At 38.9% G+C, this 15202-nt stretch overlaps 1 protein-coding gene across 4 annotated transcripts in view; it reads right to left on the bottom strand.

Annotated features, from left to right (window-relative positions):
* Positions 1-793: 793 nt before the first annotated feature.
* Positions 794-15202, bottom strand: part of gng12 (guanine nucleotide binding protein (G protein), gamma 12) — a 61107-nt gene continuing 46698 nt past the window's right edge. For 2 of the 4 annotated variants that reach the window (XM_012960417.3, XM_018092878.2), the window contains 2 exons: positions 8432-8536; positions 794-7648 (listed from right to left, as the gene is read on the bottom strand). In XM_012960417.3, coding sequence (XP_012815871.1) covers positions 7523-7648; positions 8432-8524 — 219 coding nt within the window. In that variant the 5' untranslated portion in view covers positions 8525-8536 and the 3' untranslated portion in view covers positions 794-7522. 4 annotated transcript variants of the gene reach the window in all.

Genomic DNA, 15202 nt, shown 5'->3' with positions numbered 1-15202 from the left:
TGATCGAATCAAAGTGGTGGACATAGGCGCCGTTGGGCTGAGGACTGCATCAATGAGCCAATGTGGTCATTGTTCTGACAGAATTTCAAACCTGCTTGATCGAGATCTGGCCAGGTAGGTCCGTCGGGGGCAGATAAGATGCTGAATCAGTCTGAAGGACCTGAATCGACAGCTGAAATATGCTGAAATCTTTGTCTTATACAGATCCATTACTAAAACACAACGTGAAATCTGACCAAGGCTTTGTCCCCACCCAGGTATCTATTCAGCATATGATTTCCTCTTTGCCTCCCACCATCTATTCCATCATAGAACCAATTTATGGCATATAAACTCTTATTCCTTCATCAGGCAGTTCTTGAGTACAAGAGCTTACATACCCTATACTGTTGCCTATTTCCCATATAAGACTTTAGTATACACTGATCTATTTCTGATGCAAAGGGGTGAAAAACCCTCTATGCTTTGCACCCAAAGTAGCCTTGGTCACTATCTGCATTCTGTCATTAACCTCTCCTATCAAAATGATAGGTTGCCATAGTGCAATGCTAGGGACCCGGAGGACTAGCAAGGCAGATGAGTGTTTGTGGCACAGCAATTAAAAAGCATTTCCTAGTGGAAAGCACTGACAAAGCAGAAAGTTGTGGCAAAGCTGGAATTCAGTTGCATATTAGCAAGTGAGGGCTGACCGGCCTGGCGCAAACTCCTGAGACTCCAAGGACAGTTGCAGTCATTTTCACCTTGACAAGGGAACATTTAAGATTCTAAATGTAAAATGAAAACAGACAGCATATAGAGCAGGGATAAACCACTTTATTCTATTCCCTGTAAAGTCTATTTAGTCAATAGCTTTGCACATTGTTGTTGGTAGATCTCCAACAAAACACACACAGAAAAGAAATGGCTACAACAGCAACATATTCATATGGGTAGATATTAACAGATTCACGGGGTAGTCTGCAGCTACAATGCTAGAAAGTTGCTTGAGGCCCAAAAAATATTTCAAAGAGAAAAAAAAATAAATCTACACACTCTGATTTTAAACTGAACGAAGCTTCGACGCCCAGAAATGTTACCGCACTCAGGATTGCGCAGCTGTTGGCTTAACAACAGGATGAGATCCCTGCAGTCTTGAAGAGGTTAAAGTCAACAGAAAAACACGTTTAATTCAGGTATTCAGCATCTCCAGTGGGCTTCTTAACCATTACTAGGAACTATTTCAACTGCAAGCACTTGCCACACGCCCATGGGGAACAAAAAGCAAAAAAAAAAAACATTTTTGAAAATGTTTGTCTTTGTGAAATTTTAATTTTAGAATAATATAGTTTACAAAAATAGCTGCAGAATTACAGAGAAAACAATGTTTTCTGATCAGCATACAGTATTTTGGTTAAATGATCCCAGATGATTTGCTAAAAGTCATGCAGAGTAGCACGTGGGTTCCTTGTGGGGCGAGGCAATCGCTCCCTTGCCCGCCGGCCTGCAACATGAGGAAGAAACTGCCAATAGAAGCTTGACATTTGTTTATAAATCCAGTACAGGAAAATTACATACAACCAACAATTAACATTCCAAATGAAAAAAAAAATCACATTCAACACTTTTACTAAATCAAGGTTTAGTTTTTTCTTTTATTTGTACATATGCATGGAACACTATAAAATGTAAAAGGACTAGGCTACTGGTAATCTGACACTCACCACCCAGTAAGGAAATGGCTTGTTTGTTGTATCCTTAGTAATTACATTGATAAAAATAGCCCATTTATCGACACTCCATCATAGTAGGAAAACACTTTACACAGAATCACCCATTGTCCCTTACATCTCTATATACACTGATTGGCATGTTGATGTAATGTCTGTGAGCAACATGGAATGACATGTTTAACAGTATAAAATTCCTTAACAGTACTTCATTCCATAGACTATGGCTCAGAGTACATTCTACTACACGATAAGGGGAAACTCCATGGGGGCAGACTGGTAAGCATTTCTCTACAGTTTCACAACCTCAGAAACAAACTGTCCCACATCCTTTCTATGGATGATTTCTATTGCTTTCTGTAAGTTTTTGCAGGAGAATCTTTGCAAGTAACCCCTTAGATCAGGGCTGTTCAACTGGAGGTCCACGGGCCGGATGTGGCCCTCCAAAGAATTTTTGTGGCCCCCAGTCTACTCAGAGGCTGCATAGACTTTACTATAGGACATCATTTTAATTGAATCCAGCCCTCCAGCATGCTATATGAGATATAACTGGCCCGTTACTTGTAATAAGTTGGACAGCCTTAGATGTTAGAGACAAAGTGCAGAACATGCTCCACGTGACATTACACTAGTTCTTCCTAAAAGGATTTAGCATTAAAGAAGGGTACCATACATTTGGCACATTTTTAAAGCAGTATTTTTCAAAGCAATTTCTTTATAGATGGAAAAATAATCAAAACAATAAGAAAAAACAAAAACCATGAGAAACTTTGGTAGTACACTGTGTGTATACACAAACATGCTCTCTGCCCAAATCTACTAATAGCCCATTAATGTTACATGGCATTTATTCCTAATTCCTAGGCCACTCGCACCATCGTGGCACAAGAACAAGAGGTGAAAAAATACTGTTTATAGACATTTTTATTTGCCCAATGTATTATTATTAAATGAGCACTGTAGTTATTCACCATCTACCATGGGTAAAATGTAATTTATTTTTATACAGCAAATATGATTTGGTATTTCTGCCCCATTTGCAACCAGCGTGTCAGCAAATCTGGAATACATTTTACTCTGTAAGATTCTCTAGCAAGGCAGGACAGCACAGAGAACGGTCCCAGTCTGAGTACAGAATAAAGAGACAGAGTCACACATAAGGGTGTAAGCTGTAGTGGCAGTAGTTTAATTTGACAAATCAGAAATCCTGGACACCCAATTCAGATTTTTAAACTACCTTTTAGAGTTTCTCAGTTGCTGTAATGTTAAGAATCCATAACCCCCAAAACTAAAGAAAGTTTAGTAAGCATATAAATATAATTACAAAAAAGGAAAGGTATGTTGCTATCAATTTATATAGACTTCTATGTAGCCATGAGCACCGAAGCTGACATTTGGCCATAGAGCATTTGGTTATACAGCAGCTAATAGACAAGCTCTGTAGAATACAATCATTTTAGTTCTTACACAGGAATATGAACAGTGGTCAAACGTCATTTGTGGATTTATAAGACTACAGATTAAAGACTTCTCTCATATAAAATATGACGTTGCATATATGCAGGTGTTAAGCAAACAGACACTTTTTAAAAAATAATTTTTCAAAACAAACTTGTCTACACCAATAATGGTCCTTTATATTAACAGGAAGATTTACATGATGTTTACAGCTACACTGAGTATAGTAACTACTCGCAAATCACAAACACCTTAAGTGATTATCTCACCTTTCTATAATCAGAATTCTCAATTTCCTGCAGCCCCCTGGCCAGTGTTATTAGTTAAGGTGGCCATACACTTAAAGACCTGCTCATCTGGCAACTTCGCCAAACCACCGGATCTTTCACCGATGAGTCCACCTTGAGATGGGTGATACTGGATTGATGGGCCAAACAGTCAGATCACATTGACGGGATGCAGGTCACTGGGATGAGGAGCACATCAATGCGCCGACATGTTCCTGGCCCTAATGGGGTTTTTAAACCTGCCCGACTGACATTTGGCTGATTGGCTGTGTATAAGGGCCCCATACCACTTTTATCAGGATGTGTATGTCTACCTGTAGTGCGACTGTTGCTGCACTGTTGATGAATCTTACCTTTGTACCATGGATATATCTGCAGACCATGGTAAAAGCAATTGTGTCAGTGGAAGCGACACTATAAACTTGTTGCCAAGTAATAATAAAACAAAGGCCGGTCTGGTCTCGAACAATTGTTTCCTACAGTGGTGTCAAATATATTTTAAAAATAAATACTTGTAGGCCTGACCCCATTATATAGATAGGGTGCAAATGCCAGCATACGAATGGAGCACCAGACATTGGTTTAACTGCTGTACAGGATTTATTTTTATTTTAAAAACCTATAAATCCCCCCCCTAAAATGTTAGTTATACATTGGTAGCCAATACAAAATCACAGAGACATGCTTGTATCCAGTTACATACTGTAACTAAAATTAAAGCTCACTGAATATACATCCATATAGAATACATTAACCTGTCACTGCTGTATATAGCTGGTTGAATCCCTCAAGACCAGGTAAAAACCATACACAGCAGTAACCACTATGGCACATGAAGAGCGTAATCTAAAAAAAAAAAAAAAAACAAACCCCTTCTTCCCATTTAAGCAACTTGCTAAATATAAGCAAAATGGTGACTCTTCCTGCCAGAGAGATTTCTGCTACTTCTCTCTAGCCCCCAGAGTCTAAACACCATATAGTGGAGTGAAATATTACAACCCCCTACCTTGATTTTGTACCTTAATAAAATATAATTATTCTCATTTAGTGAACACGCACAAATAAGGATATAGAATTCATTTATATAGGAAAAATAAATCTAAAAATAAGCCTTAGACACATTTTAGGAAACACTTAAAATATATATGGCATTGTGTCAGAGCACCGCTGTTCAGGCTAGATTTGTAACAGTTTTAGAAAAGAGAATTTATTGCCAAAGCATCATAAAATTAGTGTTTACTTGGCTGGCTTATGGTTCAATAATTAAGCACACACTGGCAATAGTAAAAGTGCAATCTTTGCCTTTTATAAAAATACTTATTAACGCAATATCACAATGGTATTTCCTGCTGACCATTACTGCACATACAGTAGCTAATAGGAAACAAGAAACCTAAGAGACTCATAAGGACACAGTTCCCACTACAATCTAGATAATCCACCATCTTTTTGTCACAAACAAACAAACAATAATTAGCAGAAATTCTATCTTTATATCTATTACTTGGCATTGAAAAGAGGTGTGAATACAAAAATGATTTTAGATAGTCTGGAAGCCCCACAAGGGTGCCATATACAATGGTTTCTAAAGATAATTTAGACTGTTGCTTTTCTGGGAATAGCAGTTTTCCTGGCATAGCTCAATGTGAACCTACATCTAAATTAGATATTTTATTCAATCTCAGTGTTAATAATTAAGTGGTACACAAAAAAAGGTAAAAAAAAACAAATCTTTGGTGGCAAAGTTTTTCTTTCTTATGGACCAGACATTAAGTTTAGTGAAAGTTTATGCCCACAGCTTATCAGTATTCCTTACTTAAAAGACCATCATTATGTTTAATACTTCTTTCCCCACCCCTCTACTTATTTCAGCCTAATATTTATTTTTAAAGCCAATTACAAGGGCATCAGAGAATTCAGGAGGCTGTATATATATTGTACTGGGTAAAATGGCTGAGCTGGTGTTCCCTTGTAGATAAAATAATCAAGCATGTAACATCTTATTGCAGCACTGTAACTGGAATGTTTCTCAAAGGATTTCTAAACTGAACTACACCTTGCAACAAAACCCTCATTTAACCCATGGATGCTTAAAACGAAGATCTAAGCACCAGTTGTCTACTTCATTAGCCACCATTATGTAAATCAAATCTTAGCAGCCCAGCAATCAACCATGAGCAATGTTGCCCCAAACATCTTCTAACAGATATTGCCTGAGGTGCCTGGCCATCAGACACAACGGACCATCCTCCTAAAATTCAATAATGTTGGTACAAGTGGCAAGCCGATGCAAGGCTGCTGGTGGCTGGTCATCTTTATTGGCCTTCAGCCAGCATTGTTTTGGCAATGCTTGCAAACTTTTCCCAAGCTTGTATAACTTGCAGGCTAATGCCTTGTACACAAAGTTCAAGCACAGTGAGCCGATAAGTGTCTACCCAGGGCCTGGGGAAAGTAAGAGAAGTGTACCATATATCATTACTACTTATATGGCACCCAACTCCTTTTTGTACATTGAGATATGCCTCCTATTTTCTCTAATACATAGTGTTCGCCAACTTTTTTACAAGAAATAGAAAAAAAACATTATCCAAAGTACATAATTAATTATTATTATCATATAAATGTAGCATTTTGATAAACCTTCCCCTTTTCTTAAGTGGCAGATTTTATAATGTTCCTTACTTTTTTGGTCAAGTCAAGCTTGTCTTTGAGTCAGTATTACATATCTTAGAAGCTTATTCTGTACAAACTAAAAACTATAAATTATGCTTTAATATAAATGCAATCAGTAATACAGCATCCTCTTTATGTATGATATTGTATCATGTAAAATCATCATTAGGAAAAGATTGTTAACTGAAGTAGAAGGGTTTGTGCATTTTAGGCTGCAATCTCGGCCAGATTAACAAATTCATCCCCTGCTTAAATACAGGGTGGTCCAGCCACATACATGATATCTAGGTTTCCTATCAAGGGTAAACCCAACACTTGGTCTCTAACTACCCTTCAAGTACGGCATATTGGCATTGTAGAAAAATATGAATTTAGAGTATACATGTTCATTCAATCAACTTGGTCAAAATGAATATATAAAAAAAATACTAGCACACTCAATAATTCCCTGGTGAAGTTGCTAGCTTGATTTAGGCCGTTACTTTGATTAAAATGACAGATAACTTGCTACAGGGCCTTGTGTGGCTCCTATAATGTTCTGTATGTGTGGTCCCATTTAAGAACTGCTTGTTCCGGAACTTAACCCTAGGCATTTAAAGCACAAACCCAGTTGATGGTAATCCAGCCCCCATAAAGCTCAGAACTGGAGCAACACAAGTTTTTTAGTTCACCCATATCCATGTCTGTAAAAATGTGTGCCTTCCGCTTCCAGCAGCTCCATGTAAAAACATACTTCCTACCCCACGACATAAGCAAAAATATGGAAAATAATTACAAATATTACACATTACGGGTCCTAAATTATAAACCCAACATCAATACAACAGAAATGTCTGCTGAAAAATGTTGCTTTCACATTCATTAAACTGGTACAGATACAATTTGGCTTTTGAAAGATCCTGAGAAGCAGCCCATAGTGTGCCAGGTTCAAAGGCTTAGAAAGAGGAATGAGGATGTTAACTGTAGATGGCTGAGGCTTGCCCATTTGACATTTGGGTTGAATCTGCAGAAGGGGGTTCAGTATGAATGGCAGCTCATAGTAAACCTCCATCATTCCTTGCCTGCAATGATAAACTCTGTGCAGCAAGTTGAGGCAACGTTGGTCTTACTTCAATTTTTCTAGCAATGTTGAAAATGGACAAGTAGACACTGCACATTAAAATGCAGACAAATAAATATGTATCCACTTCACTCCTTAATATCTGTTCAGACCATAACATTTGGTTAAAAAACAAACTGATCCCATGAGTAAGAAAGCTATAAAGGGGAAATATATAAAAGAATCATTGGTATAGAATTTTTTACCCACTTTTTCTCAAGTGGAAAACAGATAGGATCTGGTGTTGGAAAGAGACAAAATTTAAAAAAAAAATATGATGTTCACTAGTAACTATTACACTACAATATAATGCAAGGCTTTTTATCCTTGAAGGGGTTTTCTGATGCAGGGATTCCCATGAGCAAAGGGTCATTCTTGGCATGTTCGTCACAGTAACGCATGAGATCGGCTGATGCTTTTGAAACCTAAAACAAAAGAACAAGCTTATTCCAAGATTCCGATATTCTTGATAGAATTTTAGCAATTCTTGATTTTAGAATTCCTGATAGACTTTTCACTAAGGGCGGCTATAAACGTGAAGATACGCTTGTTCGGCAAGGTTGCCAAATGAGCAGATCTTTCATCGATATGCCAACACACACTTAAAGGAACAGTAACACCAAAAAATTTATATATTTTAAAGAAATTAAACTATAATGTACTGCTGCCCTGCACTGGTAAAAATTGTGTGTTTGCTTGAGAAACATTACTTGAGTTTATATAAACCCTGGTGTGTAGCCATTCAAAAGAAGAAAAGGCACAGGTTATATAGCAGCTAACAGATAAACTCTGTAGAATACAATGGTGTCTTATCTGTTATCTGCTATGTAACCTGTGCCTTTTCTCCTTTTTTCCAGCTTGAATGGCTGCCAGCGGGGCTACACAGCAGCTTATTATATAAACTATAGTAGTGTTCCTGAAGCAAACAACAGAGTTTTACCAGTGCAGGCAACAGTATGTTATATTTCAATTACTTTAAAACACTTTCATTTTTTGGTGTTACTGTTCCTTTAACAGTTTAATAGTAAAAACACATAATAAGGATCAGGGATCAAATGCAGCAATTAGTCAAGAGGCTTTAAGGCTTAAAAACAATACTTCTTACAGACAAGAATTTCTTTGTCTTGTAAAGTGGCATATCTGTGTTAACAGTCTGGTCGTATGCAAGTGTTCTTTTAGTTTAATTCAACAACTGTATAGGTCTTTACCTTTACTCTTTCTATGGAGGCCTCCACTTTGAGTTGCTGTACAGTTCTTCGTGCCTGTGCTATGTTATTTGTGCTGGTTGTTTTTGCAGACATCTTTGGTGAGGTCTAAAAAGGTAAGAAGAAAGAACAGGTTGTCCTCTGCTATTCCAAATAATCACAGCATTCCAGAGATACCAGCTTCTTGTACTCCACACACCCAGCCTTTTGGTGCAGTAGAGCTGCAATGTCTGTCTGAGCAATGTGTTGAACAATCTAACAACATAATGGAAAGAATTAAAGGATTGCTCTGTTGAACAGTAACAGTTAAACATTTATAATGCTTTTTTTTTTTTTTAAGTATTAACTTATAGGTATAGTGAAACATTCCAGGTTTTAGCAGGAATGTTTCCGACACTGGTTAGTATTGGGTGAGCTGGGGGAGGCAGGGGCACCTCAGTTAGATAACAAAGTGGCCTCCCCCAGCTCACCCAATACTAACCAGTGTCGGACTCTATCACAGCTTCAAGTTGAACAACTTTCTGATGAAGCGTGGTTGGGGCGTGGGACAAAACTCTGATAAACTGGAGTACAAATGTAAACAGTGTCTCCAGACTATGAGAATACTGTCCTGCCCCCAAGCATGTAATCACTCAGGAATGTGTTTAACTTGAAGCTGCACCAGAGACTGACACAGGTTAGTATGGGGGGAGGCACATAAAAATCAATTAAATAAAAAAAATAGCATCACACTGGATTTAAGTAGGCATAGGGTTTAAAATAGAAACCTGTCACTATCCCTTAAAATGGTCTCAAGCTTGCTTCTTGCTAAAGGTGGCCATACACGTGGCGATCCGACGATGTTTCGTACGACCATCGGTCGTACCGATGTATGGTGGCCATACACGCACCGATATTATCGTACGAAACCTCGTTTCGTACGATAATCGGTGCGTGTATGGCATGTCAGCGAGCCGACCGATATCGCAGGAAACTGCTGAAATCGGTCGGCTCGCCGATCGGCCAAGTTAGAAAATTTTGATCGGGCGCCATAGAAGGCGCCTGACCAAAATTCTCCCTTCAGAGCTGAATCGGCAGAAGGAGGTAGAAATCCTATTGTTTCTACCTCCTTACCTGCCGATTCAGCCCTGAATGGTGTGTGGCGGATCTGACGATGTTTCGTGCGACCGACGGTCATACGAAACATCGTGAGATCGCCACGTGTATGGCCAGCTTTAGGGTTACTAGATTACTCAGAAGCACTTGAGAGTTTTTGCTTGATGCAGCCCTGACCGCAATAATCCTTTTATTCTGTTTAGCGATACAGAGAATAGAATATGCTTTTAGTATTGTACATACATCAATAAACACAGCTGCTTTTTTTACTCACAAATGGAACTCTCATAGCTGATGATCTTAAACAGGCTACAGATATGCGCTTTTACTTGTCACATAACTTACTAGCATCCAGTGAAAATTACCCAACTGCAATGCATTTACAATCAGACAGTAAAGGAAATCTATACCCCTGAACAATGTAAGTCTTTATAAACAGCTCATATGTAAAACACTACTAAATCTAAATAAACCACTTGTATAAAAATATTGTTTTTTAGTAGTCTGTTCCACTGGGTAATCCTAAATGCCATTTTAAGTACTAAGGGCCATCCCTCTAGGATCATACAATTCTTGGTGCAAACATACATGTTCAGGCATATACGCCAATTTGTGGACAGAGTCCTGTCTTTTACCCCCACACTTCTTTCTGTTAGGGCCGTGGCAGACAGGGAGATTAGTCGCGGCACGACAAATCTCCCTTGTCGTGGGCGACTAATCTCCCCGAAATGCCACCCCACCGGCAAGAATGTAAATCACCGGTGGGATGGCATACACGGCACCGAAATTGGTGAAGTTTCCTCTCAAGGCAACTTTGGTGATTTCGGCAAATCGTCGAGCCGCGTACGCCATACCACCATCCGTTTATTTTCTCACCGGTGGGATGGCATTTCGGGGAGATTAGTTGCCTGCGACAAGGGAGATTTGTTGGGGGCAACTAATCTCCCCATCTGTCATGGCCCTTAGAGCTGCATTATTTCCTATCAGGTGATCTCTGAGGGAGCAAACAGCCCATCATAAAATGGTGTCTCCCTGTTAAAGATAAAAAAAGGGCAATATTTACTGATATACCTATTGCAGTTTGGCAAGATTCTTTAATAGGCCACTTTATATGATATAAATCTGTTAGAAGTATTGTACTTCATTCCAGCACACTCAGGGTTTTAAAAGATATGGCCGCACACAAGTTATATTGATTAATCTACCTGGCCCAATTCAGGCAATAAACAAACTTTCATGCAGCAAAACAGTCATGGCCTATTTCTCAGTTATGCACATGAAACTCCTGCAGGGACCTTATTGGCATGTTGATGCAGCCCTCTCCTGAAAGTCACTGTTTCCCTTTAAGAGCTCTGGCACACAGGGAGATTAGTCGCCCGTGACAAGGGACATTTGTCGCGGGCGACTAATCTCCCCGTGTGCCAGAGCCCTTAGGCAAAGGCATGGGTAGCACAGTGACACAGGGGATACTTGGGCTCAAGGTTCAATACCAGCCAAGGCGCTATTTGCAAGGAGTCTGTATGTTCTCTTAACGTTTGTTTGGCTTTTCTTCTACACTCCACAAACATGAACAGGTCCCTTATCCTGTAAGCTATACTGGGGAAAGGACTTACAGTCATATGAAAAAGTTTGTGAACCCCTCTTAAAGGACAAGGAAAGGCTAAGTCACTTGGGGGTGCCAAAATTTAGGCACCCCCAAGTGACTTAAATCGCTTACCTTGTACCCTGGGCTGGTGCCCCTATTAGGAGAAAATAGCACCAGCCCAGGGTACCTGTAGCGAGCGCTTCCTCCTTCCGGCTTTGTTTTGGAAGGACTAAACGACCGGCGCATGTGCAGTAGAGTGACTTCTCTGTTAAAGTTCGGAAGGAGGAAGCGATCGCTGCTACCCCGGGCTGGTGCTGTTCTCTCCTAACAGGGGCACCAGCCCGGGGTAGAAGATAAGCAATTTAAGTCACTTGGGGGTGCCTAACATTTTGGCACCCCCAAGTGACTTTGCCTTTCCTTCTCCTTTAATTCTTTGGAGATTTGTTTATCATTGGCTCAGTAGCAACTTCCTTTTAATATATAACATGCCTTGTGGAAACAGTAGTATTTCAGCAGTGACAAAGTTTATTGGATTACCATAAAATATGCAATTCTGATAAATACTGTGTTAATTCTTCCCACAATAATTTTATTCCTTGGTATTTAGCAGTAATTGCAACCAATCAGTAAGGGCATACACACAGACCAATTTTATTCTAAAATGACAGTGCAGGAAATGTTAAGGGAGAATTGCACTTGTCTTTAGTTAATTGTGTAGTAGAAAGTCATTTTATAACGTAATAACAAATGGTGACAATATCCTTTTCTGAAACTTTTTATTCTGATCAACTATTCTCTTAATCTGTAGGCAAGTTATGTTACACTTATAATACTTAAGTCACATGGAGAGGAATGCACTAGATCCCTGCACTGGAGCTACAGTGTATTTCTGCACTGCAAAGGTGCCGTGCTCGCTTTTTATTACTGCCTAGCTGTCTTAAGAATACAAGAACAGGTTAGCAAACAGCTTGCAGGTGACAAGGGAATGTTCCCAGTATCTAGGCTAGTAGGGAGTGAAACTTTCACAGCTGTCATTAAGGAAACCGGTGGAATGTACAGTAGCTAGTATTTTCACAGGATAAAGGCACAAACTCATGCAGACTCTTACTGAAAGAGATAAGGACTATTTTTTCTTTTAAAATGGATTCTTGCTCACAGCTGAAATCCATCATAGAATGTGCCCTTTACAAAAGCATATAATGTTTCATATTGCAAGTACATTGGTAACAAGGAGCCGAATGCTTCTTGCTGGAGATACATCAGATTCTGTATGCCATGACTAATACTTTTCCATTTTTCTGCCAGAGGCAAGGCATGATAATGGTTAAAAACTACTATTTAGCACGCAGAACTTTTATGTTAAAACCAACAGTAGAAAACACTGCCCTTTGCATTTCCTGTTGAGCAACTATGGAAATGATGTAAAGCATTGCTTGGATTTTGGGAATCGGTGGGGCACAGGTCCAACACCAGCAGTTTCTGTATACAGGCCACAGAGAAGTGTCAGTAAAATACACAGACGAGGTATTAGGCTGCAAACTTCCAGTCAATAACAAACCACAAATTATTAAGGCAGTCAGTATGGTAGCACCCAGAATATGCTTTGAACACTGCCATTTGCCACCGAGTAATTAATCTGAACACTTTCTGGTATACAGGAACATACTGGCAGAAATTCCTCCTACTGAGTAAGATTCTGTTCTTATTCAGTAGTAGATTCTGGTCTGCCAGGAGCCACTCTGGGCAACACCTGCAGGAGTTCTAATAATGGTACCTACACTGTGCAATAAATTGTACGCAAGGCTTGTAATGACTACAGCAGCATCAGGTTGCAGAGGTGTAAACACTAATTCTTTTAAGGCTAATGCCACACAAGGCTGATTCTCGGCCTGTGGAGAAACAGAGAACCAGCCCCTATGCTGCCATTAGCCCCCTTCTTTGCCTGCACCCGGGACCATTGTGTCGACCTGGGTGCTGGCACACACTGTGGGTATCAGCTCTGAAATACAAATTCTTGCATTTCTTCACCAATATCTGCATGTGCGCCTGCACCTAGGCCCATACAATGGTTCTGGGAACAGGCAAAGAAGGCAAATCATTATAAAAATACCATTACTTTCAAGGTTAATTAAGTGTTAATTATGTGTTAAAGGGGGATTTCTTGCAGGTTTAAGGGTAGTGCTTAAGAAGCCAGTGAAACTTAAAAGCTGGCCATACACTGAAAGATCAGTTTGTATTAGGAGGTCACCAATCTGAATTGAATTACATGCAGTGAAGGAGTGTGCATGTCAAAACCCACAGGCTGCCCACTTGTGACTCTTACACAGCACCAAAAGGCAAAAAAATATGGTGCTTTTTTGGGTAACAGACAACAAGGAGAAGTAACCAGTGTTAAAAAGGGGATTAGCACTATGCCTGGCAGGTGGTTCGGCCAGCAAGTCAGAGTTTAGTTCCAGCCTCTGCCCATTGTAGTTCTTCCCACAATAACGTCATTCCTTGGTATTTAACAGTAACTGCAACCAATAGGTAAGGGCATATACACAGACCAATTTTCATTTAAAATGGTCATACTCCTGTTTCAAAACCTGATATTTTCACGCTGTATGATGGCAAAGGGATTGCCATTTTCCAGATGGCAGCTTTTTTCTTAGTTACAATTAGGTGCACATACCAAGTATCATGTGAAAAGTAATTTACAAAATTATAAACACTGGCTTACTGCCCCCCCGACCTCTGTTCCTTTAATTTCCAAGAAGTCTACTTGAAAACATGAAGTAGCATTTACAGGACCAGTTACTTATGCAATGCTTTAGAAGAATATTATATTAAACAGGGCAATCACAAAATTATCAAACATTTGCAGAATAGGAGGAACAAATTACAAAATAAAGGCAAAGGAAAACAGAAGAGAACAATATCCATTATTGATATCCGATATCTATTATAGTTTGCTTGCTTCAGTGTATGCAGGGTGTGTCAGATAGGAAATTAGGGACATTAACAAGAGCTGGGAGGCATTCTCAGTGAGTTAGTAGGCCATAAAATTTACCAATGCAGAAAGAAGTTAAAGAGGAATTCTGCAAAGAAGTAATAAATACTAACTGAATGTCTTGTTTCACTACTCCCTTCACCATATTACAGACTGTATTTGCCCAGCATGGAAATCTCCCACAATACTGGATTATGCAAGAAAGCATTCAACACATCTATTCCATTTACATATGTTTCCTTATTTGAATAAGTTAATAATGTATAAACAGTCATGTAACTGTTAAATTAAGATCTTTGGATAGACATTAGCCTGACAGTGTAGTACCTACCAATAGCCATACAAGCACTGATAAAATTGTACAAAGCGTAGTTTTGAATGATTTTCGGACCATTTGTGGGTTTTAAATTATCACCCCGATAATTTTTGTACCATATCGATCCGTCGATTAGTCGATTAGACAGGTTAGAAAATTTTGGTCAGATAAAAATAAAATCTGTGCATGTATATCTTTGGGTGACCTACAATGCATTTCTGGGACATTGCTTTCGATGTTTTTGTTGTCTACCAGTCATTTTATTTACAGAACATCCACCAATTTTTCATTTTTAGGACTTTATCCTACAATTTCAATATGAATGTTAGTTTTAGATTGTTACATTTAAAGATTTGATCGAAATCCAAATGTTTGTTGGAAGAAGACTACATTCTGAAAGTGTAAGGCCACCTTTAGTATCTTTCTTAAATACACTGCAATTTTCATATATGCTTATTTATGCTGTATGACGTTAGAATAATATACAGCACACAAGTATTATAGACTGCATGTTTTGTCTCCTGTTATAGGATCCATAGACCCTTTGACCAGTAGAAGCCCTGCTACTGTAATATGGAAATACCTTTATCATGCCAACAATAAATGAATAATAAAATAACAATATAAAAAAAAAAATTAATAGTTTACACAAAAGCCATTACATTTTAGTATTTTGAAAAGCAAGAAGAGAAAAATGTGTCTCTGAGCTGATGTTCTTTCCAAGCACAATAAAGTACTAGGTTTCAGAGCTTGGTAGTCACTTGCAACTTTCAACATAAGACACAAAAG

This window comes from Xenopus tropicalis, chromosome 4 (genome assembly GCF_000004195.4).
Source record: "Xenopus tropicalis strain Nigerian chromosome 4, UCB_Xtro_10.0, whole genome shotgun sequence".
NCBI classification, from domain to species: domain Eukaryota; kingdom Metazoa; phylum Chordata; class Amphibia; order Anura; family Pipidae; genus Xenopus; species Xenopus tropicalis.
The sequence above is the reverse complement of the archived record's forward strand: the minus strand, read 5'-3'. Positions and strand labels throughout refer to the sequence as shown.